Source organism: Brachycentrus maculatus, unplaced genomic scaffold, assembly GCF_059751285.1.
Source record: "Brachycentrus maculatus isolate JH-2025_06_01 unplaced genomic scaffold, ASM5975128v1 h1tg000657l, whole genome shotgun sequence".
Taxonomy (NCBI): domain Eukaryota; kingdom Metazoa; phylum Arthropoda; class Insecta; order Trichoptera; family Brachycentridae; genus Brachycentrus; species Brachycentrus maculatus.
In genome coordinates, this window is record NW_028281392.1 from 154,419 (window position 1) to 177,061 (window position 22,643).

A 22,643-nucleotide genomic window follows, 5' to 3' on the forward strand; every position below is an offset into this window, starting at 1 on the left:
TGTATGTCTTCATTTTTATTCTGATCTTTTAAAATATCTTCTATTTTAACCAAATTTACAACTTTTAATTGTTCATTTGCATTTTCCTTCGATTTTAATACTGGATTCCTGCTCATACAATCTGCTTCGAAATTCTTCTTTTCTGGAGTATATTTTATTTTATATTTTGTAGAAATTTTTTTCATATTATTTTTATTTTCATTCTTCAAGCACTGTTTCTGTGTAATTTGTAAATCTTCATTTTTATTATTAATCTTATCATCCTCCTTTGTTTTAAACCAGCACGTTGCTTCAGGGTGATATCGAGTTCCCTTATTTAAATTTTCACAAATCTTACATGGACTTTTATCTTTAATTTTATCACTAGCTCTTAGATTTCTACGTCTTCTTTGTTTATCTTCTAATCGTTTTCTTTGATCATCTTCTAATTTTTCTCTCTCACTCCGAACATATTGTAGTAATTGTTTTAATACATCTAATGTTTCATAATCCATTTCCAATTGACAAAATTGTCGTTTTATAACGTGGTAATATTTTCCTTTTGAAAATTAAGTGTAAATAATATGTAAAGTGGGTGTATAATAATAAAATAAACAATGTGTTGCTTTGTAATTAAAGTTTATTCTTAATTTATCTTTATAATAATTTTTATATCTATCTATCTATCTATCTATCTGATTCTGACAGCTAATAATATTATCGGAAGTCTTTTGTTTTATTCTGAGCGACGCATGCGGCATCTGGTGGTAGAACTGTTTTATGTAGGTACTTTTTGTAAGTACTTAATAAAATGTATAGGTAGGTACCTAGTTATTTTATTACATATATATATATATATATATATATATATATATATATATATATATATATATATATATATATATATATATATATATATATATATATATATATATATATATATATATATGGAATTGATAAATGTTACATGTGTGTAGAGTGATCACTTAAACCAGCCTATGACGGTCGTTAGCCTCGTAAATGCCCACACCTCAAAAATAAAAAAAAGATTTATGTATATATATATATATATATATATATATATATATATATATATATATATATATATATATATATATATATATATATATATATATATATATATATATATATATATATATATATATATATATATATATATATATATATATATATATATATATATATATATATTTATGTATATACTCTGTAGTGTAGTGGTTAGCGCATCTGGCTACCGTGCTGGAAGTCCCGAGTTAGATTCCCAGGGGGGTCAAAATAAATATGAGTGGTTTTCACATACATATTTAAGTATTTATCACCCTGAACTGGTACCTGAAACGCAGGGCTGATCAACTTGCCTTCGTGCAATTAACGATCAAGATAACACCGCGATATGATGCAGTGCCCTATGCACCAATGGGTTTGTATAAGGATTAGAAGAATGTAACTGAATTTAACGGACCATTCACTTTGTTCCCGGCATTTATTCTCCTTTCTTCAATATCATTATCAATCTTTCCATTCCTTGAAAACATACTTCCCAAATATACAAAATTATCTATCTGTTCCATAATTTCCCCATTCACTACTATTTCGCACTCAGATCTACATTCAACTCATTCAAAAACCATAACTTTAGATTCGTCAGCAAATCGCTTTCCTTGCACACATTGTATACCTTCGTCACCATCTCCTGCAGGTATTTTCTGCTATCGGCAAGAAGCACTTCATCGTCAGCATACAAACCGTAACAGACAGAAAAATTGTGTGCCCGTCTTTTTGTAGGTACTTTTGTAAAAAAAAGTCATTAAATAATGATTTATTATACGTTTTTTAATAATCAAATCACACACTAAAAAGCATTAAACTCCATATTTTTTTACATGGTCTCTACTGTTAATTCCTCCTTTTCTGTGGTGCATACTTAGTGGAACCTTCTGATAGTGTTGATGACATCCTTGTTGAGAAGTTCGTATAGATCATCGTGGTGAATGAAGTCGCCGTGGTTGAACTTCATCCAGGATATTGTATTTAAAACCACATCATTGTTCGTTTTTTTCAAAGTATTTTTCACGAAAATACAATCCTGTAAAATTTACATGCATTCATTTAAATAATTGTGTTTAAAAATTAATTAGATTTATAAAATTCAATTATGGTATAACATGGAATACAGAGTTCACCCTTAGAGAAGCCTAGGTATAACAGACATTAATTTAGGTAGAGAAAAGGTAATTGAGATGGTATGAGCACATAGGACGCAGAGAACCTGAACATATTGTAAACCAGGTGATCCCTATGGATCTTCCTTTAAAGACATCTAGAGGAAAACCAAAAATTCACGGATGCTACTAAAAGATAACGTAATAAGGCATGACCTAGGCGACATTGTCCATGATAGAAGGACCTACAACCTGAGGATGAGGAGAGTTGATTCCATGTATGTCATTATAATCCAGGATTCGGACCTCACATACAAATATAAGAGTTTCTGCTCAATAAAAAGCTTCTTCGTCTCGCCAATAGATGACACTAGTGAATAGTGAAGTTCTAATGATTCAAGAACAACATTTCGAAACTGGATCATTTATATAAAAATTTCCAAGAATCTGAATAGTGTGGTTGTCAATCATGGGTAGAATTGGTGAATGTTACACGTATGTAAAGTGATCGCTTAAACCAGCCTATGATGGTCGTAAGCCCCGGAAATGCCCAGACTTCCGTATTCTTCTTCAACTATGTTGTGATGTCAAAAAAAATATATTATAAATTTAACTTACTTCCATCGTGATGAAGTTGTCGTTTTGTGCGCAGAAGAGGGCCACCGGTGCCCTGTTGGCAGTCAGATTATAGCTCGGTGGAGTCAAGCTGCCGTAGCGCTTCATGTTCTCCTCTTTCCCGTAGTCAAACCAACTCAAGGTTGCTAGATTATTCAATACAAAAATAATTACAACCTTCAAGTATCTATGCTAAAACTAGACACATTTGAGATTTGGTGCTGGAGAAGATACAACATTTTAAGTATGTCAAAATATACTTGAAAAATCTGGATTATCTCTAATTATAATCCAGATTTGTGAACAAGTATTCGGACACCCATTAAAAATGTTGTAAATACATTGGTCGAATTATAAGCAAATATAATATGATGAAAAGGATATTATCTGGCGTTTCTCATGTATGTGATTATAAATCAGGATTCGGACCTCAAATACAAATGGAAGAGTTTCTGCTCAATAAAAAGCGTCTTTCGTCTCACCAATAGATGTCTTTAGTGAAATTCTAGTGATTCAAGTATAATGTTTTGAAATTGGATCGTATATATAAAACTTCCAAGAATTTGAGTAGTGTGGCTGTCCATAATGGGTAGAATCGGTGAATGTTACACGTTGTAAGCCCCGTAAATGCCCAGACTTCCATATTCGTCTTCATCTATGTTGAGATGTCAAAAAATACTGGAAGAAGATGTTTTCAATCCCACGGACAGCAAAGAAAACAAACTCATCGATATTGAAGCATAATAAGGATCACGGATCTTCTTTCGAATTTTTCCAAAGACGAGTTCTCCAGTTCTTCGGCCACATTGCTAATCTAATATTGAAAATGGTTTAGAGTTAGATATTCCGCAATACCTGTTTGAGCTAATTGACAATAGTGGACTAAACTTTTGAAACATAACGGCTGTACATTCTCGGCTAGACTTGACACCATTTTCTGGAAAAAAAAACGTTAACTTCATGTTACAATAAATAAAAATAAAACATCCTTATTATGTTGTAATACAGGTCCAAAGTTAGAATCCTGTGGCACACCCATAGATGTGCTACAATAAAATAAATACAATGTTTAAAAGTTATCTGGTCTGAGCCATCCATAAGAAGAAAAACTTATTGGGACAGTGAAGATGGTATATCTCTGTACGTTGCTAAAGTATACGTAAAAGTGGTTTGGTCATAAGTCACATTAAACATGCGTAACGTCATAATCTTTGACGCATCAGCAATGCATTATGGAATTTCATAAAAGCAATGTATGTAATGTTAGCTCTACAATACAGACAGTACACACACCTACACATATCAATGGACAAGTTAATGTGGCTAATCAAATCCCGTGCAATTCAAAATTAAATAGTTATTTAAAAATGAGTGGAAATTAAATTATGCGATAAACGTAGATAACGCTATAAAAATACATAATGAAGCAGAAGATTGAGTGTGATTGATGGTTTTTGTTACTGAAATCGATTCGTCTATGAAGAAACATCTTTGGAAAACAACAGTTTTCGAAGGAGTTTCTAAGACACTCGAACCCTGCCCAGGACCAATAACCCTGCCTAAACTGACCTGATAACCCTGCGCCAGACTGATAACCCTGCCTTTACTAACCTGATAACCCTGCGCAGGACTGAAAACCTTGCCTTTACTGACCTGATAACCCTGTCTTTCTTGACTTAATAACCCTGCGCAGGACTGAAAACCCTGCCTCAACTGATCTGAAAACCCTTGCCTTCATTCAACTAAGGAAAACCTTATCGATCGAATGCTCTGCCCTACACACTATTAACACCCAGAGAGGGAATGTGAGAAGAAGATAGTTGGCCTCACCAAATTTGTTTGAGGATCTGTCATTTGGATGAAGACAAAGAAGTGTTTGAAGAATGGGGTCAGCGTGATGTGGCTGACCCCTCGCGGCATGAGTTTCTCCTGCAAGCACACAAAATTAAAACACACCTAAAGGCGGAGACTGACTAGAGCATTTCGTCGTAACGTAACATGTTACGATGCGAGCATTCAGGCAGTCAGTACAGCGAGCCGAGCTGCTCGCCGCTCCTTCCGAATGCTCCATCCAAAGTCGGATGCAATTTTAAGTTAGTACAGGGTTGCCAATCTGTGGGAAATACCCCAAACTGGGGGGAATTTGTGGGGATTGGCACTATATTCTTTTTTTCTTCATTTGGAGTAAGCAGTAATTTATTAAAATCACAGAACCAAGAATCACGTCTTCGTCGTCCGACATTTTAACTACAGTACGAATGCAATGTTGCAAAGATTCATACCGATTTTGAGTTATTGATTCAGATTTTCAGATTTTTTGGTATGACATATGGCAACACTGAGCACAAGGCCACTAGCGAGCACTGATCGTGGTCAGTCAGCAATGCCCATTTCTAGTATATAATCTTTGGCAATGCCGTAACGTCATAACGTAACATGCTCGCCGCGAGCGATGTTACGATGTTTTGTTATGACGAAATGCTCCGGTCAGTCTCCGCCTTAATGTTAAATACTTCTTAGTTCATTTAATTAAAACACATTTCTGCAATATTTGTATTTTACTTAGTTTACCGAGTAAAATTTAAATGCATTGTTAGATGTCGACTATCACTCGAAAGCAGTTGTCTTATTTGGGCAGTTCAAACAGCGCATCGACGGTCCTGATCCCCGTACAATCTCGTATATTTTGGAGCCAGGCAAACTGTCTTCTGAGCACACATCGTCGACCCTTTATATTGCTATTTATGATTATATGCAATAGCTCGTACTTTTCTCCTTTTAGCACAAGTCCTCGATCAACAATTAACAACACAATTTAGAACTTTTAATCAAATAAAAGTCCCAAGTACCATATCCCAAGTACCATACCGCCAGTCTCAGTCTCGTGAACAAGTCAGCCAAAGGAAGCAGTCTCGACATGTGCACGGCGGGCGCCAGCGCCACGAAGGAGAGCACGCGCGCCGCCAGGTCGGGTCTGGTCGCGCACATAATCATGTAGGATGTCGTGCCCATAGAATAGCCCACGTAGTGCAGCGCGGGCGCGCCAGACACGCGCAGCACGAGCTCCATCATTGCAGGTACATCCAGCTGCCCGAGCTCGTCAATTCTGTGGACAAATCATTTATAAACATGCCTGATCAATAGAAAAAAGAAACGTATAACAATGAAGACGTCTAGGTAAACATTTTTGGTAAACATATAAAACGAGAGTCCTGTACTTCATTCCATTCTGAAAAACTGTCAACCTGTGAGAACGACAAAATTTGAATGCAAGTTTTAAAAAATACTTTTATTTTATAACTTTGAATATAATATCACTAAGTATCAATCATTTTATACTCGCACACGTAACAAATAACATATACACAAGGCGAAAGATAGGAAAAACAATGAAACAATTTTGATTGTACAAAGTCTTGATCGCCGACCCATTATTTTGCTCCATATGTTGTTTTTTTCTCTTACCCCTAGCAGCAAAAAAAAAATACATTGTATTTTTTCGATTTCCATATATTGTGAACCCTTTTTGTGGGTGAAACGGGTAACAAAGTCGTACACTAGACGTTTCCTTTGCTAGTTTATCTATCCACAATATTCCACGTACTGGAAGCGACTTTTTATAATTGCATATCGTTTTAAATTGTCTCTTTGAAGTGGAAATAATAGGATACTTTTTATAGTGGAATATTGCAGTTATTTTTTCCATTATATATTCTCGCGGAATTGCTTCATGATCTTATTACATTTCTTAAAATATATTCTGCCCCAAAAACCTTTAGAATGGGTTTAAGCGACAGAACAACTATAACATAAAAAGTACTCTCTAAAGCTTGCACAGTTAGGGCGTTTGTGGATTACACGGAATTTTACCGTCCGGCAGTCCGGTCATGAAAAATGAAAGCGACTACGACAGTTTGGCGTGATCGAATTTACACGCAATGTGTTCACGCACCGATCAAAAGCACAGATCCGAAGAAAAATTGACAAAAGCACAAGCCAATCGTCGTTTTAAAATGCTAACTGACATGCCGGACGGTAAAATTCCGTGTAATTCCGTGTAGTGCACAAACGCCCTTATAAGGAAAATTGCTTATGAGTACATAATTTACACACCCGAAATCCCAATACGATGGGTCGCTTTTGGACTTGCTCTCGTGCGATGTGTGCCAGTTGCCCCTCATGTTCCCCAAAAACACGTCATAGCCAGCGTCAGCCAGGAGAAATCCTGCAAACATATCAAAATCACTGGATACAGAATGTGTGTGAGAATAGTCGAAGGGACGGTTATCAAAGAACCCTTGTATATATTATTGGATATAATACTCAACAATTCAATATGGAATTGTGCCAACTGTCTACAGTTACAATAAATAAGGTAAAAGTAGCTGACATAGCTACTCTAGCAGTGCTTTACCGAGGATTAAAACTTAAACTTCATAAAGTGATCCAAAATCTGTGGTTTAATAATCAGTGCAGCAAGCTTAAAACAGTTCCAAACTACATACATATATCCAAAGATCCAGATCATTTACAGGCAACCAAGCGGTGAAGAAAGCACAACTGTACTGGCTGAAGACCGAGATCAAAGACTGCTACCGGAAGAGAGACAACCTACTCCACTTCATCCTTTACAATTTGATTGCATTGATAAATAAACGGTTGAACATATCCAACAAATAATTGCTTTTAAAATTAACCCCCAAAACAATAAACTACATAATCTTAAACTACAACAAACCTTGTTTAATTTTGGATATATTACCCAACAATTCAATATGGAATTCTACCAACTGTCTGCAGTTACAATAAATAAATCAAAGAACACGATTAAAGCGGATGAATGAATAGAATATAACACGTAGGACGATAGTAATGTTTATGAATGAATGTATATATGCAAAGAAACTTACAAAGGTTATTGTGTGCATATCTGCGATGGTTTCCGTAAAAAACTGGAGCAGAAACAAGAACGGAAACAGAAATATGTTTAAAACTATTTTCACATTGTGACAGTTTTCTTACACCATTTTGACATTTGGAAACACAGAAGAATCTCGCTTGGTTCATTTGACAGGTTTTTGTACCAAATTCAAACTGTATAAAGATGTGTCTAGTTTGATAGATTTGAATATGCATACCTATACCGCTTAACCTAGGAAGGTACAATGTTTTAATGCATTCATCAAACAAAAGATATTTTTCTAAATTTTAATATGGAACAAAATTGAATTGAAAGCGAACGAAGCCTGTAATGGTTTGGTCAGATCAGGAGTCGGAATAATCGGCGGGTATATATATATGAAGAGATGTATGAATGTTGAAGAGGCGAAGATTGTTTGCAAAGACAGAGTGGTGTAGCGTTCTATTTTCTCTGAAAGATGAGCTGATGACATTGTCCCCGTCACGGATAGGAAGTGGATCAAAAAAGTCCAAACAAGAGAAGTCTGAAAAATAAGAGATACAAAAGCACAAAGAAGAGCCTCACCTAGACTTCTGTTGCGTCCCATGACAAGAAAGCTTTCAGAACCATCCATTATGCCGTGCATCAGCAGCACGGGCGTGCTCGGGCGCGCTGGGGGGATACGCTGCACGCGGAGCAGATGCCCGTCAGCCGTGCGCGCCACGTGCTCCTCGACGGGGTAGCCCTCGGCTCGCAATATCTCCATCTATGGAACATTTCATACACGTAGGAATATTAACAAAAAACGCGCTAAGTTTGTCAGAAATTAAGACTCTCGCTAGGTGGGGAAGGTAACAAAAAAAAAATGGTATGAGCATGCGAGTAGAATGGAACCATCCAGACTCCCCCACATCGCATCATATCCGGCAAGAGTCTACGAGATAGAATAACACTATAGGATAATAGAAGTATGCGAGATCCAAGTGGTCGTTAGGTGGAGAAGACAATGAATGTGAAGAGAATGGAACCATCCAGACTCCCCCACATTGCACTGCACCGCCAATCGCAAAGTTTCAAGACTCCCGGGCAGACCACCAATGAGATGGATTGTTCCTGGCAATCAACATCGCAGGAGGCTAATTCTTTTCAAAAACAGGCTACAAGGCCTGCACTAAGAAGAAGAAGATGAATTTAGAATAAACAAGACATGTTTCGCATTTTTTGCGCATATGTCGGACGTAAATGCTGCATAGAGGCCAGACGAACATCATGGTGGTTACACTGTAACACTAAGACGCTGTTTAGATCAACTGTAGACAAACTGATTATCAAGAGTAAGATCGAGGGTCGAAGAGGTGTCGGATGAAGGCGGATCTCCTGGCTCCAAAATATACACAGGCAGACAGGAGTATGGAGCATCGAGGAAATGTTTTGGACTACCCAAAATAGGGACACATTCTCACAAGTAATAGTCAACGTCGGGGGGGACCACACGACATGTAAAGAAGAAGTAGACAAAATAAGACTTGCCTTGATGACTGTAACTCTTCAGTCTTTTTTGTGAGCATTTTTTTCTAGTCCGCTTTTTTATGTATTAAGTTTTAAATGCGGTAATAATTTTCACATTGTTATCAGTACTCACCGCAGTTCTGGGAATTGTGTTTTGTGACGACGACAGTTGAGATTTCCATAAAATGATCATCAACAAACTTAGTGTTTTATTCATTTTTTGTATTATTTTTTAACACTTATTAAAAATAAATTAAAATATTCCTTTAAGAATATACTCACTACTGTAACTTTTATCGAATGTTATAAAAAATATTTATTTAAAAAATATATTAAGTAAATCACATCCATCCATGGAGAGAAGGTTTTTTCTCTCCATCTGATGGGATCAGAAAGATGCTGTGTATTTTGATATTTTGAAACCTGGTGAATCAGTTACTTCTGAATCATACTGACAACAGCTCGTCAGTCTGAATTGAGCTTTGGGGAAAAAACGTGGTGAATGAGCCTACAGATATGGCAGTGTCTGTTGGCCCATTCACAAAGTGATTTTGCTGCACGAAATGCCCGGCAGCACGTGGCTAAGCCAGTCCAATAAACTTTGGAAGCACTAGGCTGGGGAGTCTTACCCCTCCCCGCGTATTTACTTGATGTAGCCTCCTCACTTTACCATTTGTTTCCTTTAATGCAACGTGGACTGTCGGAACAGCACTTTGATTCCTACAAAGAATTTATAGTGCAATAGATTTCTTCAAAAGACCAGTATTTCTTCTACCACGGATCTCGTGCTTTGCCAGGAAAATAGGCAAAAGTAGTAATTAGCAACGTTAATTATTTCGATTCATGTATTTTTTCCCTTTGGTATAAAAAAAATGGTTAAATTAAGCAAAAAGGGGCACTTTTATATATTTATATTTATGTACAACATTTTGAGTGTGTCCAAATACTTGTTCACAAATCTGGATTATCTCCAATTATAGGAGCATTTTTCATATTATTTTTTTACATCTTATCAAAGATAAAGAAGAATATGGAAGTCTGGGCATTTACGGGGCTGACGACTGTCATAGGCTGGTTTACATGGTTCAAAAACAATGTTTCAAAATTGGTTCATATATATATAGAACTTCCAAGAATTTGTGTAGTGTGGTTGTCAATAATGGGTAGAATTAGGGAATGTTACACGTGTGTAAAGTGATCACTTAAACCGGCCTATGACGGTTGTCAGCCCCGTAAACTCCCAGACTTCCATATTCTTCTTCATCTTCGATGAGATGTCAAAAAATAATATTTATGTTTATATTTATGCACAACACTATTTGCCGACACTATGACAACACGACACAAAATCAAATTAGCAGTGGGTCCATATTCTAGTGAGGTGTTATATGTACATGTATTTGCAATATGCAAATCCATAATAAATATATACTCGAATACGTATAATTTATCTTTGCCTAAGAGAGAATGTAGCAATTACATTTTTTCATGTTTTTATCTTTACGAAAACAGAAATTAAACTAAGGACCCTACGCCTGGCACACTTACATAAGCATACATCCAAATAAAAGGGTTTCTGCTTAATAAAAGCTTTCTCAATCCAAAATAGATGGCTGTTGTGAACTCGTATGTACTGTGTCACAAGATTGATCAAATATATCGGATAGGGTGGGCTGATTTAACTATGAAAGGGGTCTACAATATAATTTAATTAAGAAAGGTGTGTTGAGATGGTTTGGACACGTAGAACGAATGAGTGGGGAAATAACGGTAAAATACATTTATGAGGCGAATGTAATTGGAAAAAGGAGCAGAGGAAGACCGAGAAAAATTTGACACAATCAGGTATCCCAAATACTTGAAAGCGGTCAGGTTAGGAGTCGAAACAATCGGCGGGAATGTATGAGGAGATGCATGAACGTGGATGAGGCGAAGAATGTTTGCAGACATTGTGAGACAAGATAAGATAGAGTGGTGTGGCGTTCTATTCTCTCTGCCTAGCCCTTTGGAAAGCGGCATGATGGTATGTTAGTTAAGGAGTCTAAAAAGTTTCATTTTGGATTGCACATAACGTAAAAAATATTCCATTCTACTTTTAGCTCTTGACCAGAGCTCAAAGTTTTCGGAAAAGCCATTTTTTGCATTTTGACTGATGGTAAATCGCAAAAAAAGGCTTTTTGAAAACTTTCTGATGTGGTTGAGGGCCAAAAGTAGTATGGAATATTTTTTAAATGTATTTTATGCTATGTGCAATCTAAATTACAACTTTTTAGACCCATTTGTCTTTGTTATAAAAAAAAATCATCTATCAACGGCCTACTCTTATCTAGGAGTTATAAAAATTTGAGTAGTGTGGTTTTAAATCATGTGTAATATGGTGAATAGTGCACGTGTGAAAAGTAATTATTTAACCAGCATATTACGGGTCGTAAGCCCTGTCAATACTCAGACTTATATATTCTTTTTTAACTATGAGAGATGCCAAAAAAACATACATATTTGAATTTTATTTACATAAGCATTTATTACCAAAGTCCGCCTGTACGGGGCAACGTTCGCCGGCTCAGCTAATGTACGTAATATGAATATTAATAATTACGGAAATGTATGCTGACATTAAGGGCAAACTCTCAAACTGGATGATTCAGTAAGCGATCAGCTGCGCGGCTGTCAAACAAGTGACTGGGCACAATTAAATTGAGCACACACATCTTTGATGACTCGGAACCAATTGACGGAACTGGGGTGCGAAGTTTTAATGCACCTACCGTATAGTCCAAATCTTGCACCGTCTGATTACCGTTATCTTGGTCTCTCCTAAACTTTCTAGATGATGAAAAATTGGCCAACCGAAGGGCCGCTGAATAACACTTGAACAAGTTTTTTTGAAGATAAACCGCAGAAGTTCTACACTGATAGAATTACGGAACTACCAGAAAAATAACAAAAGGTCTCAGTTAATAATGGTACACATGTATGTCCAGCTACGGACACAAAAACCATCGCACTTACCTGTTACCGCAACTCTTGACTTTGCTGAACCGCTCTTGTAAGAAATTCTTTTTCCATAAATGTTTCTTTTGTACGTCGCATCAAGGATATTATCGGTTATCTCATATGATACTGAGCTAATTGTAATAATTTTAAACTAACTAACTACTTACCAATACGCCACTTCCCCGCAGGTGTGGGCAGAGAGTGAATGGAACGCCACAACAATCTGTTTTAGCAAACAATCTTCGCCTCTCAATCTCGCCACATTCATGAATCTCCTCATAATCTTGTTTTGCTGTTCTTTCTTCACTCGCTTGCTCCACATGTCCAAACCATATCCAAACTCCTTTTTTAGTTTTAACGATAATGCTTATCTTAGCCTTGTATTCATTCCTTATATCACTATTCGAATATCGATCATATGTGTTTTGCGCACATTTGTCTGAGAGATCACATTTCGACTGCATTCTGTCTACTTTCATACTTCTTTCGCCGAATCCATGTTTCACTTCCATACGTTAGGGTTGGAAGCAGTACTCAGTTGTGTACTGCCATTTTAGATTTCGCTGAATGGTTTTTATTTGCTTTTACTGATTTCAATGCACCATTCACTCTGATCCCAGCATTCACACTCATTTCCATATCTCTATCAATCTTTCCATTCCTAGAGAACCTAAATTCCCAAATACAATACAAAATCATCTATCTGTCCCATAATTTCCCCATTCACCATTATTTCACACCCAGATCTACATTCATCTCATTCAAAATCCATAACTTTAGATTCATCAGCAAATCGCTTTCCTTGCACACATTGTATACCTTCGTCACCATCTCCTGCAGGTATTTTCTGCTATCAGCAAGAGGCACTTCATCATCAGCATACAAACCGTAACAGACAGTCAAATTGTGTGACTGTCTTTTTGTAGGTAGGTACCGTAGAACGTAGCTACTTGAACTTTGATGTGTTCCTCGAACCCAGTACAAAAAAAAAATTAGATCGTGGTATCGATCGAAGTATCGTGACAATAAGTGGCACCTGTCAAGTAAACAATGAATCATGTCAATACGTTCATTATTGTAGACCAAATACAGATTCAATTTTTTTTTTGTACTGGGCTCAAGTAACACATCAAAGTTTAAGTAGCCCCGTTCTACGGTACTATTGAAAAAAAAAGTCATTAAATAATGATTTATTACACTTTTTTAATAATCAAATCACACATCAAAGAGCATCAAACTCCATTTTTTTTGTGGTCTCTACTGTTAATTCTTCTTTTTCTGTGGTGCATTGTAAGTGGAACCTTCTGATAGTGTTGATGACATCCTTGTTGAGAAGTTCGTATAGATCATCGTGGTGAATGAAGTCGTCGTGGTTGAACTTCATCCAGGATATTGTATTTAAAACCACATCATTGTTCGTTTTTTTCAAAGTATTTTTCACAAAAATACAATCCTGTAAAATTTACATGCATTCATTTAAATAATTGTGTTTAAAAATTAATTAGATTTATAAAATTCAATTATGGTATAACATGGAATACAGAGTTCACCCTTAGAGAAGCCTAGGTATAACAGACATTAATTTAGGTAGAGGAAAGGTTATTGAGATGGTATGAGAACCTGAACATGTTGTAAACCAGGTGATCCCTATGGATCTTCCTTTAAAGACATCTAGAGGAAAACCAAAAATTCACGGATGCTACAAAAAGATAACGTAATAAGGCATGACCTAGGCGACATTGTCCATGATAGAAGGACCTACAACCTGAGGACGAGGAGAGTTGATTCCATGTATGTCATTATAATCCAGGATTCGGACCTCACATACAAATATAAGAGTTTCTGCTCAATAAAAAGCTTCTTCGTCTCACGAATAGATTGACACTAGTGAAGTTCTAATGGTTCAAGAACAACATTTCGAAACTGGATCATTTATATAAAACTTCCAAGAATCTGAATAGTGTGGTTGTCAATCATGGGTAGAGTTGGTGAATGTTACACGTGTGTAAAGTGATCACTTAAACCAGCCTATGATGGTCGTAAGCCCCGGAAATGCCCAGACTTCCGTATTCTTCTTCAACTATGTTGTAATGTCAAAAAAATTATATTATAAATTTAACTTACTTCCATCGTGATGAAGTTGTCGTTTTGTGCGCAGAAGAGGGCCACCGGTGCCCTGTTGGCAGTCAGATTGTAGCTCGGTGGAGTCAAGCTGCCGTAGCGCTTCATGTTCTCCTGTTTCCCGTAGTCAAACCAACTCAAGGTTGCTAGATTATTCAATACAAAAATAATTACAACCTTCAAGTATCTACGCTAAAACTAGACACGTTTGAGATTTGGTGCTGGAGAAGATACAACATTTTAAGTGTGTCAAAATACTACTTCAAAAATCTGGATTATCTCCAATTATAATCTAAATTTGTGAACAAATATTCGGACACACTCAAAATGTTGCAAATACATTAACTGGTCAAATTATAAGCGAAAATAATATGATAAAAAGGATATTTTTTGGCGTTTCTCATGTATGTGATTATAATTCAGGATTCGGACCTCGAATACAAATGGAAGAGTTTCTGCTCAATAAAAAGCGTCTTTCGTCTCACCAATAGATGTCTTTAGTGAAATTCTAGTTATTCAAGTATAATGTTTTGAAATTGGATCGTATATATAAAACTTCCAAGAATTTGAGTAGTGTGGCTGTCCATAATGGGTAGAATCGGTGAATGTTACACGTTGTAAGCCCCGTAAATGCCCAGACTTCCATATTCGTCTTCATCTATGTTGAGATGTCAAAAAATACTGGAAGAAGATGTTTTCAATCCCACGGACAGCAAAGAAAACAAACTCATCGATATTGAAGCATAATAAGGATCACGGATCTTCTTTCGAATTTTTCCAAAGACGAGTTCTCCAGTTCTTCGGCCACATTGCTAATCTAATATTGAAAATGGTTTAGAGTTAGATATTCCGCAATACCTGTTTGAGCTAATTGACAATAGTGGACTAAACTTTTGAAACATAACGGCTGTACATTCTCGGCTAGACTTGACACCATTTTCTGGAAAAAAAAACGTTAACTTCATGTTACAATAAATAAAAATAAAACATCCTTATTATGTTGTAATACAGGTCCAAAGTTAGAATCCTGTGGCACACCCATAGATGTGCTACAATAAAATAAATACAATGTTTAAAAGTTATCTGGTCTGAGCCATCCATAAGAAGAAAAACTTATTGGGACAGTGAAGATGGTATATCTCTGTACGTTGCTAAAGTATACGTAAAAGTGGTTTGGTCATAAGTCACATTAAACATGCGTAACGTCATAATCTTTGACGCATCACCAATGCATTATGGAATTTCATAAAAGCAATGTATGTAATATTAGCTCTACAATACAGACAGTACACACACCTACACATCATCAATGGACAAGTTAATGTGGCTATTCAAATTCCGTGCAATTCAAAATTAAATAGTTATTTAAAAATGAGTGGAAATTAAATTATGCGATAAACGTAGATAACGCTATAAAAATACATAATGAAGCAGACGATTGAGTGTGATTGATGGGTTTTGTTACTGAAATCGATTCGTCTATGAAGAAACATCTTTGGAAAACAACAATTTTCGAAGGAGTTTCTAAGACACTCGAACCCTGCCCAGGACCAATAACCCTGCCTAAACTGACCTGAAAACCCTGCACAAGACTGATAACCCTGCCTTTACTAACCTGATAACCCTGCGCAGGACTGAAAACCTTGCCTTTACTGACCTGATAACCCTGTCTTTCTTGACTTAATAACCCTGCGCAGGACTGAAAACCCTGCCTCAACTGATCTGAAAACCCTTGCCTTCATTCAACTAAGGAAAACCTTATCGATCGAATGCTCTGCCCTACACACTATTTACACCCAGAGAGGGAATGTGAGAAGAAGATAGTTGGCCTCACCAAATTTGTTTGAGGATCTGTCATTTGGATGAAGACAAAGAAGTATTTGAAGAATGGGGTCAGCGTGATGTGGCTGACCCCCCGCGACATGAGTTTCTCCTGCAAGCACACAAAATTAAAACACACCTAAAGGCGGAGACTGACTGGAGCATTTCGTCGTAACGTAACATGTTACGATGCGAGCATTCAGGCAGTCAGTACAGCGAGCCGAGCTGCTCGCCGCTCCTTCCGAATGCTCCATCCGAAGTCGGATGCAATTTTAAGTTATTACAGGGTTGCCAATCTGTGGGAAATACCCCAAACTGGGGGGAATTTGTGGGGATTGGCACTATATTCTTTTTTTCTTCATTTGGAGTAAGCAGTAATTTATTAAAATCACAGAACCAAGAATCACGTCTTTGTCGTCCGACATTTTAACTACAGTACGAATGCAATGTTGCAAAGATTCATACCGATTTTGAGTTATTGATTCAGATTTTCAGATTTTTTGGTGTGACATATGGCAACACTGAGCACAAGGCCACTAGCGAACACTGATCGTGGTCAGTCAGCAATGCCGTAACGTCATAACGTAACATGCTCGCCGCGAGCGATGTTACGATGTTTTGTTATGACGAAATGCTCCGGTCAGTCTCCGCCTTAATGTTAAATACTTCTTAGTTCATTTAATTAAAACACATTTCTGCAATATTTGTATTTTACTTAGTTTACCGAGTAAAATTTAAATTCATTGTTAGATGTCGACTATCACTCGAAAGCAGTTGTCTTATTTGGGCAGTTCAAACAGCGCATCGACGGTCCTGACCCCCGTACAATCTCGTATATTTTGGAGCCAGGCAAACTGTCTTCTGAGCACACATCGTCGACCCTCTATATTGCTATTTATGATTAAATGCAATAGCTCGTACTTTTCTCCTTTTAGCACAAGTCCTCGATCAACAATTAACAACACAATTTAGCACTTTTAATCAATTTAGCACTTTTTCCTGTACAACTACGATATTACCTATATTATACACAATTACTTCTCTGTAATATAGCAAAAAATGCGAATTACACAAATTTAAAGCAAATGTATTATTTTTATTTACTTTGAGTGTGATTTTGAATGCATTTTTTTTAGAAATGTACCAAATATTTGATGGTCATACGAATTGCCAGATTGTCCTAAAATTAGGGAACTAAAATATTTAATTGTTGTGTAATATATCCTAAATAAAACAAGGTTTGTTGAATGGAATTCTACATTATCAAACACTATATTTGATAATGTCCTAAGAAGACGAAACGCGTCACATATTAACATATACATAAATAAATGTAGAATTCAATCCAACAAACCTTGTTTTATTTTGGATATATTACCTAACAATTCAATATGGAATTCTACCAACTGTCTGCAGTTACAATAACTAAAATATTTATTTTAATGGTAGAAAAACGTCACATTTTTTTATCATAGTAGCTGTAGTTATGAGAAAAAATGGTCCGAGTGGAAAAGGTTAGTCAAACAATCATTTAGAAATCCCAAGAACCATACCGGTAATCCCATTCTCGTGGCATAGTCAGCAAATGGGAACACTTTCGACATGTGCACGGCGGGCGCCAGCGCCACGAAGGAGAGCACGCGCGCCGCCAGGTCGGGTCTGGTCGCGCACATGATCATGTAGGATGTCGTGCCCATAGAAAAGCCCACGTAGTGCAGCGCGGGCGCGCCAGAAACACGCAGCACGAGCTCCATCATCGCGGGCACGTCCAGCTGCCCGAGCTCGTCGATTCTGTGGACAAATCATTTATAAACATGCCTGATCAATAGAAAAAAGAAACGTATAACAATGAAGACGTCTAGGTATACGTTTTTGGTAAACATATAAAACGAGAGTCCTGTACTTCATTCCATTCCGAAAAACCGTCAACCTGTGAGAATGACAAAATTTGAATACAAGTTTTAAATAAAATTATGTATTTTATAACTTTGAATATAATATCATTAAGATATCAATCATTTTATACTCGCACACATAACAAATAACATATACACAAGGCAAAAGATAGGAAAAACATTTGAATGTACAAAGTCTTGATCGCCGACCCATTATTTTGCTCCATATGTTGGTTTTTTCTCTTACCCCTAGCAGCTACAAAAAAAATACTTTGTATATTTTCGATTTCCATATATTGTGAACCCTTTCTCTAAAGCTTGCACAGTTAGGGCGTTTGTGGATTACACGGAATTTTACCGTCCGGCAGTCCGGTCATGAAAAATGAAAGCGACTACGACAGTTTAGCGTGATCGAATTTACACGCAATGTGTTCACGCACCGATCAAAAGCACCGATCCGAAGAAAAATTGACAAAAGCACAAGCCAATCGTCGTTTTAAAATGCTAACTGACATGCCGGACGGTAAAATTCCGTGTAATTCCGTGTAGTGCACAAACGCCCTTATAAGGAAAATTGCTTATGAGTACATAATTTACACACCCGAAATCCCAATACGATGGGTCGCTTTTGGACTTGCTCTCGTGCGATGTGTGCCAGTTGCCCCTCATGTTCCCCAAAAACACGTCATAGCCAGCGTCAGCCAGGAGAAATCCTGCAAACATATCAAAATCACTTGATACAGAATGTGTGTGAGAATAGTCGAAGGGACGGTTATCAAAGAACCCTTGTATATATTATTGGATATAATACTTGACAATTTAATATGGAATTCTGCCAACTGTCTACAGTTACAATAAATAAGGTAAAAGTAGCTGACATAGCTACTCTAGCAGTGCTTTACCAAGGATTAAAACTTAAACTTCATAAAGTGATCCAAAATCTGTGGTTTAATAATCAGTGCAGCAAGCTTAAAATAGTTCCAAACTACATACATATATCCACAGATCCAGATCATTTACAGGCAACCAAGCGGTGAAGAAAGCACAACTGTACTGGCTGAAGACCGAGATCAAAGACTGCTACCGGAAGAGAGACAACCTACTCCACTTTACCCTTTACAATTTGATTGCATTGATAAATAAACGGTTGAACATATCCAACAAATAATTGCTTTTAAAATTAACCCCCAAAACAATAAGCTACATAATCTTAAACTACAACAAACCTTGATTAATTTTGGATATATTACCCAACAATTCAATATGGAATTCTACCAACTGTCTGCAGTTACAATAAATAAATCAAAGAACACGATTAAAGCGGATGAATGAATAGAATATAACACGTAGGACGATAGTAATGTTTATGAATGAATGTATATATGCGAAGAAACTTACAAAGGTTATTGTTTGCATATCCGCGATGGTTTCCGTAAAAAACTGGAGCAGAAACAAGAACGGAAACAGAAATATGTTTAAAACTATTTTCACATTGTGACAGTTTTCTTACACCATTTTGACATTTGGAAACACAGAAGAATCTCGCTTGGTTCATTTGACAGGTTTTTGTACCAAATTCAAACTGTATAAAGATGTGTCCAGTTTGATAGATTTGAATATGCGTACCTATACCGCTTAACCTAGGAAGGTACAATGTTATAATGCATTCATCAAACAAAAGATATTTTTCTAAATTTTAATATGGAACAAAATTGAATTGAAAGCGAACGAAGCCTGTATGGTTTGGTCAGATCAGGAGTCGGAATAATCGGCGGGTATATATATATGAAGAGATGTATGAATGTTGAAGAGGCGAAGATTGTTTGCAAAGACAGAGTGGTGTAGCGTTCTATTCTCTCTGAAAGATGAGCTGATGACATTGTCCCCGTCACGGATAGGAAGTGGATCAAAAAAGTCCAAACAAGAGAAGTCTGAAAATAAGAGACACAAGAGCACAAAGAAGAGCCTCACCTAGACTTTTGTTGCGTCCCATGACAAGAAAGCTTTCAGAACCATGCATTATGCCGTGCATCAGCAGCACGGGCGTGCTCGGGCGCGCTGGGGGGATACGCTGCACGCGGAGCAGATGCCCGTCAGCCGTGCGCGCCACGTGCTCCTCGACGGGGTAGCCCTCGGCGCGCAATATCTCCATCTATGGAACATTTCATACACATAGGAATATTAACAAAAAACGCGCTAAGTTTGTCAGAAATTAAGGCTCTCGCTATGGGGAGAAGGCAACAAAGAAGAAAATGGTATGAGCATGCGAGTAGAATGGAACCATCCAGACTCCCCCACATCGCATCATATCTGGCAAGAGTCTACGAGATAGAATAACACTATAGGATAATAGAAGTATGCGAGATCCAAGTGGTCGTTAGGTGGAGAAGACAATGAATGTGAAGAGAATGGAATCATCCAGACTCCCCCACATTGCCTGCACCGCCAATCGCAAGGTTTCAAGATTCCCAGGCAGACCACCAAAGAGATGGATTGGTTGCTGTGAATCATCATCGCAGGAGGCTAATTCTTTTCAAAAACAGGCTACAAGGCCTGCACTAAGAAGAAGAAGATGGATTTAGAATAAACAGGACATGTATGACATTTATTTGCGCATACCATATGTCGGAGGTAAATGCTGCATAGGAGCCAGACGTACATCATGGTGGTTTTACTGTAACACTAAGACGCTGTTTAGATCAACTGTAGACAAACTGATCATCAAAGGTAAGATCGGGGGTCGAAGATCAGATCAGATGAAGGTGGATCTCCTGGCTCCAAAATATACACAGGCGGACAGGAGTATGGAGCATCGAGGAAATGTTTTGGACTACCCAAAATAGGGACACATTCTCACAAGTAATAGTCAACGTCGGGGGGGACCACACGACATGTAAAGAAGAAGTAGACAAAATAAGACTTGCCTTGATGACTGTAACTCTTCAGTCTTTTTTGTGAGCATTTTTTTCTAGTCCGCTTTTTTATGTATTAAGTTTTAAATGCGGTAATAATTTTCACATTGTTATCAGTACTCACCGCAGTTCTGGGAATTGTGTTTTGTGACGACGACAGTTGAGATTTCCATAAAATGATCATCAACAAACTTATTGTTTTATTCATTTTTTGTATTATTTTTTAACACTTATTAAAAATAAATTTAATTATTCCTTTTAGAATATACTCACTACTGTAACTTTTATCAAATGTTATAAAAAATATTTATTTAAAAAATATATTAAGTAAATCACATCCATCCATGGAGAGAAGGTTTTTTCTCTGCATCTGATGGGATCAGAAATATGCTGTGTACATTGAGATTTTGAAATCTGGTGAATCAGTTACTTCTGAATCATACCGACAACAGCTCATCAGTCTGAATTGAGCTTTGGGGAAAAAACGTGGTGAATGAGCCTACAGATATGGCAGTGTCTGTTGGCCCATTCACAAAGTGATTTTGCTGCACGAAATGCCCGGCAGCACGTGGCTAAGCCAGTCCAATAAACTTTGGAAGCACTAGGCTGGGGAGTCTTACCCCTCCCCGCGTATTTACTTGATGTAGCCTCCTCACTTTACCATTTGTTTCCTTTAATGCAACGTGGACTGTCGGAACAGCACTTTGATTCCTACAAAGAATTTATAGTGCAATAGATTTCTTCAAAAGACCAGTATTTCTTCTACCACGGATCTCGTGCTTTGCCAGGAAAATAGGCAAAAGTAGTAATTAGCAACGTTAATTATTTCGATTCATGTATTTTTTCCCTTTGGCATTAAAAAAAAATGGTTAAATTTAGCAAAAAGGGGCTTTTTTATATTTATATTTATTTATAACATTTTGAGTGTGTCCAAATACTTGTTCACAAATCTGGATTATCTCCAATTGTAGGAGCATTTTTCATTTTATTTTTGACATCTTATCAAAGATGAGGAAGAATATGGAAGTCTGGGCATTTACGAGGCTGACGACCGTCATAGGCTGGTTTACATGGTTCAAGAACAATGTTTCAAAATTGGTTCATTTATATATAGAACTTCCAAGAATTTGTGTAGTGTGGTTGTCAATAATGGGTAGAATTAGTGAATGTTACACGTGTGTAAAGTGATCACTTAAACCAGCCAGCCTATGACGGTTGTCAGCCCCGTAAATTCCCAGACTTCCATATCCTTCTTCATCTTCGATGAGATGTCAAAAAATAATATTTATGTTTATATTTATGCACAACACTATTTGCCGACACTATGACAACACGACACAAAATCAAATTAGCAGTGGGTCCATATTCTAGTGAGGTGTTATATGTACATGTATTTGCAATATGCAAATCCATAATAAATATATACTCGAATACGTATAATTTATCTTTGCCTAAGAGAGAATGTAGCAATTACATTTTTTTATGTTTTTATCTTTACGAAAACAGAAATTAAACTAAGGACCCTACGCCTGGCACACTTACATAAGCATACATCCAAATAAAAGGGTTTCTGCTTAATAAAAGCTTTCTCAATCCAACATAGATAGTTGTTGTGAACTCGTATGTGCTGTGTCACGAGATTGATCAAATATATCGGATAGGGTGGGCTGATTTAACTATGAAAGGGGTCTACAATATAATTTAATTAAGA

The 22,643-nt window shown here is 36.9% G+C and overlaps 2 protein-coding genes across 4 annotated transcripts; both read right to left on the bottom strand.

The window, feature by feature from the left end:
• Positions 1-1,812: 1,812 nt before the first annotated feature.
• On the bottom strand, positions 1,813-9,585 carry LOC148300762 (lipase member K-like). The gene is made up of 8 exons (XM_088274320.1): positions 9,320-9,585; positions 8,263-8,443; positions 6,891-7,002; positions 5,646-5,883; positions 4,608-4,706; positions 3,633-3,714; positions 2,781-2,923; positions 1,813-2,086 (listed from the first exon to the last, which is right to left on the bottom strand). Exons 1-8 carry the CDS (start codon positions 9,401-9,403, stop codon positions 1,925-1,927), a joined length of 1,101 nt encoding a protein of 366 aa, XP_088130446.1. The 5' UTR covers positions 9,404-9,585; the 3' UTR covers positions 1,813-1,924.
• Positions 9,586-13,358: 3,773 nt separating this feature from the next.
• LOC148300763 (lipase 1-like) lies at positions 13,359-22,348 on the bottom strand. Of its 3 annotated transcripts, none has more exons than XM_088274321.1 (9): positions 22,243-22,348; positions 21,057-21,213; positions 19,992-20,172; positions 18,622-18,733; positions 17,679-17,916; positions 16,139-16,237; positions 15,163-15,244; positions 14,308-14,450; positions 13,359-13,636 (listed from the first exon to the last, which is right to left on the bottom strand). In XM_088274321.1, exons 2-9 carry the CDS (start codon positions 21,138-21,140, stop codon positions 13,406-13,408), a joined length of 1,170 nt encoding a protein of 389 aa, XP_088130447.1. In that variant the 5' UTR covers positions 21,141-21,213; positions 22,243-22,348; the 3' UTR covers positions 13,359-13,405. The 3 variants fall into 3 exon arrangements, with proteins under 3 accessions (XP_088130447.1, XP_088130448.1, XP_088130449.1); XM_088274322.1 differs by having other exon boundaries at positions 22,173-22,282; XM_088274323.1 differs by lacking the exon at positions 16,139-16,237 and having other exon boundaries at positions 13,367-13,636; positions 22,243-22,288.
• Between the last annotated feature and the right edge of the window lie 295 nt (positions 22,349-22,643).

Bases quoted from the DNA above. Each gene is read 5' to 3' on its own strand.
- LOC148300762 (XM_088274320.1), bottom strand. From the start codon at position 9,403: ATGAATAAAACACTAAGTTTGTTGATGATCATTTTATGGAAATCTCAA. The intron at 7,003-8,262 runs GTGAGGCTCTTC...ATATGTTTGCAG, and splicing joins GGGACGCAACAGAAGTCTAG to GATTTCTCCTGGCTGACGCT. The intron at 4,707-5,645 runs GTATGGTACTTG...GTGTGCTTGCAG, and splicing joins TCACGAGACTGAGACTGGCG to GAGAAACTCATGCCGCGAGG.
- LOC148300763 (XM_088274321.1), bottom strand. From the start codon at position 21,140: ATGAATAAAACAATAAGTTTGTTGATGATCATTTTATGGAAATCTCAA. The intron at 20,173-21,056 runs GTGAGTACTGAT...AATGTTCCATAG, and splicing joins ACACAATTCCCAGAACTGCG to ATGGAGATATTGCGCGCCGA. The intron at 17,917-18,621 runs GTGTGTAAATTA...ATTTGTCCACAG, and splicing joins CCATCGTATTGGGATTTCGG to AATCGACGAGCTCGGGCAGC.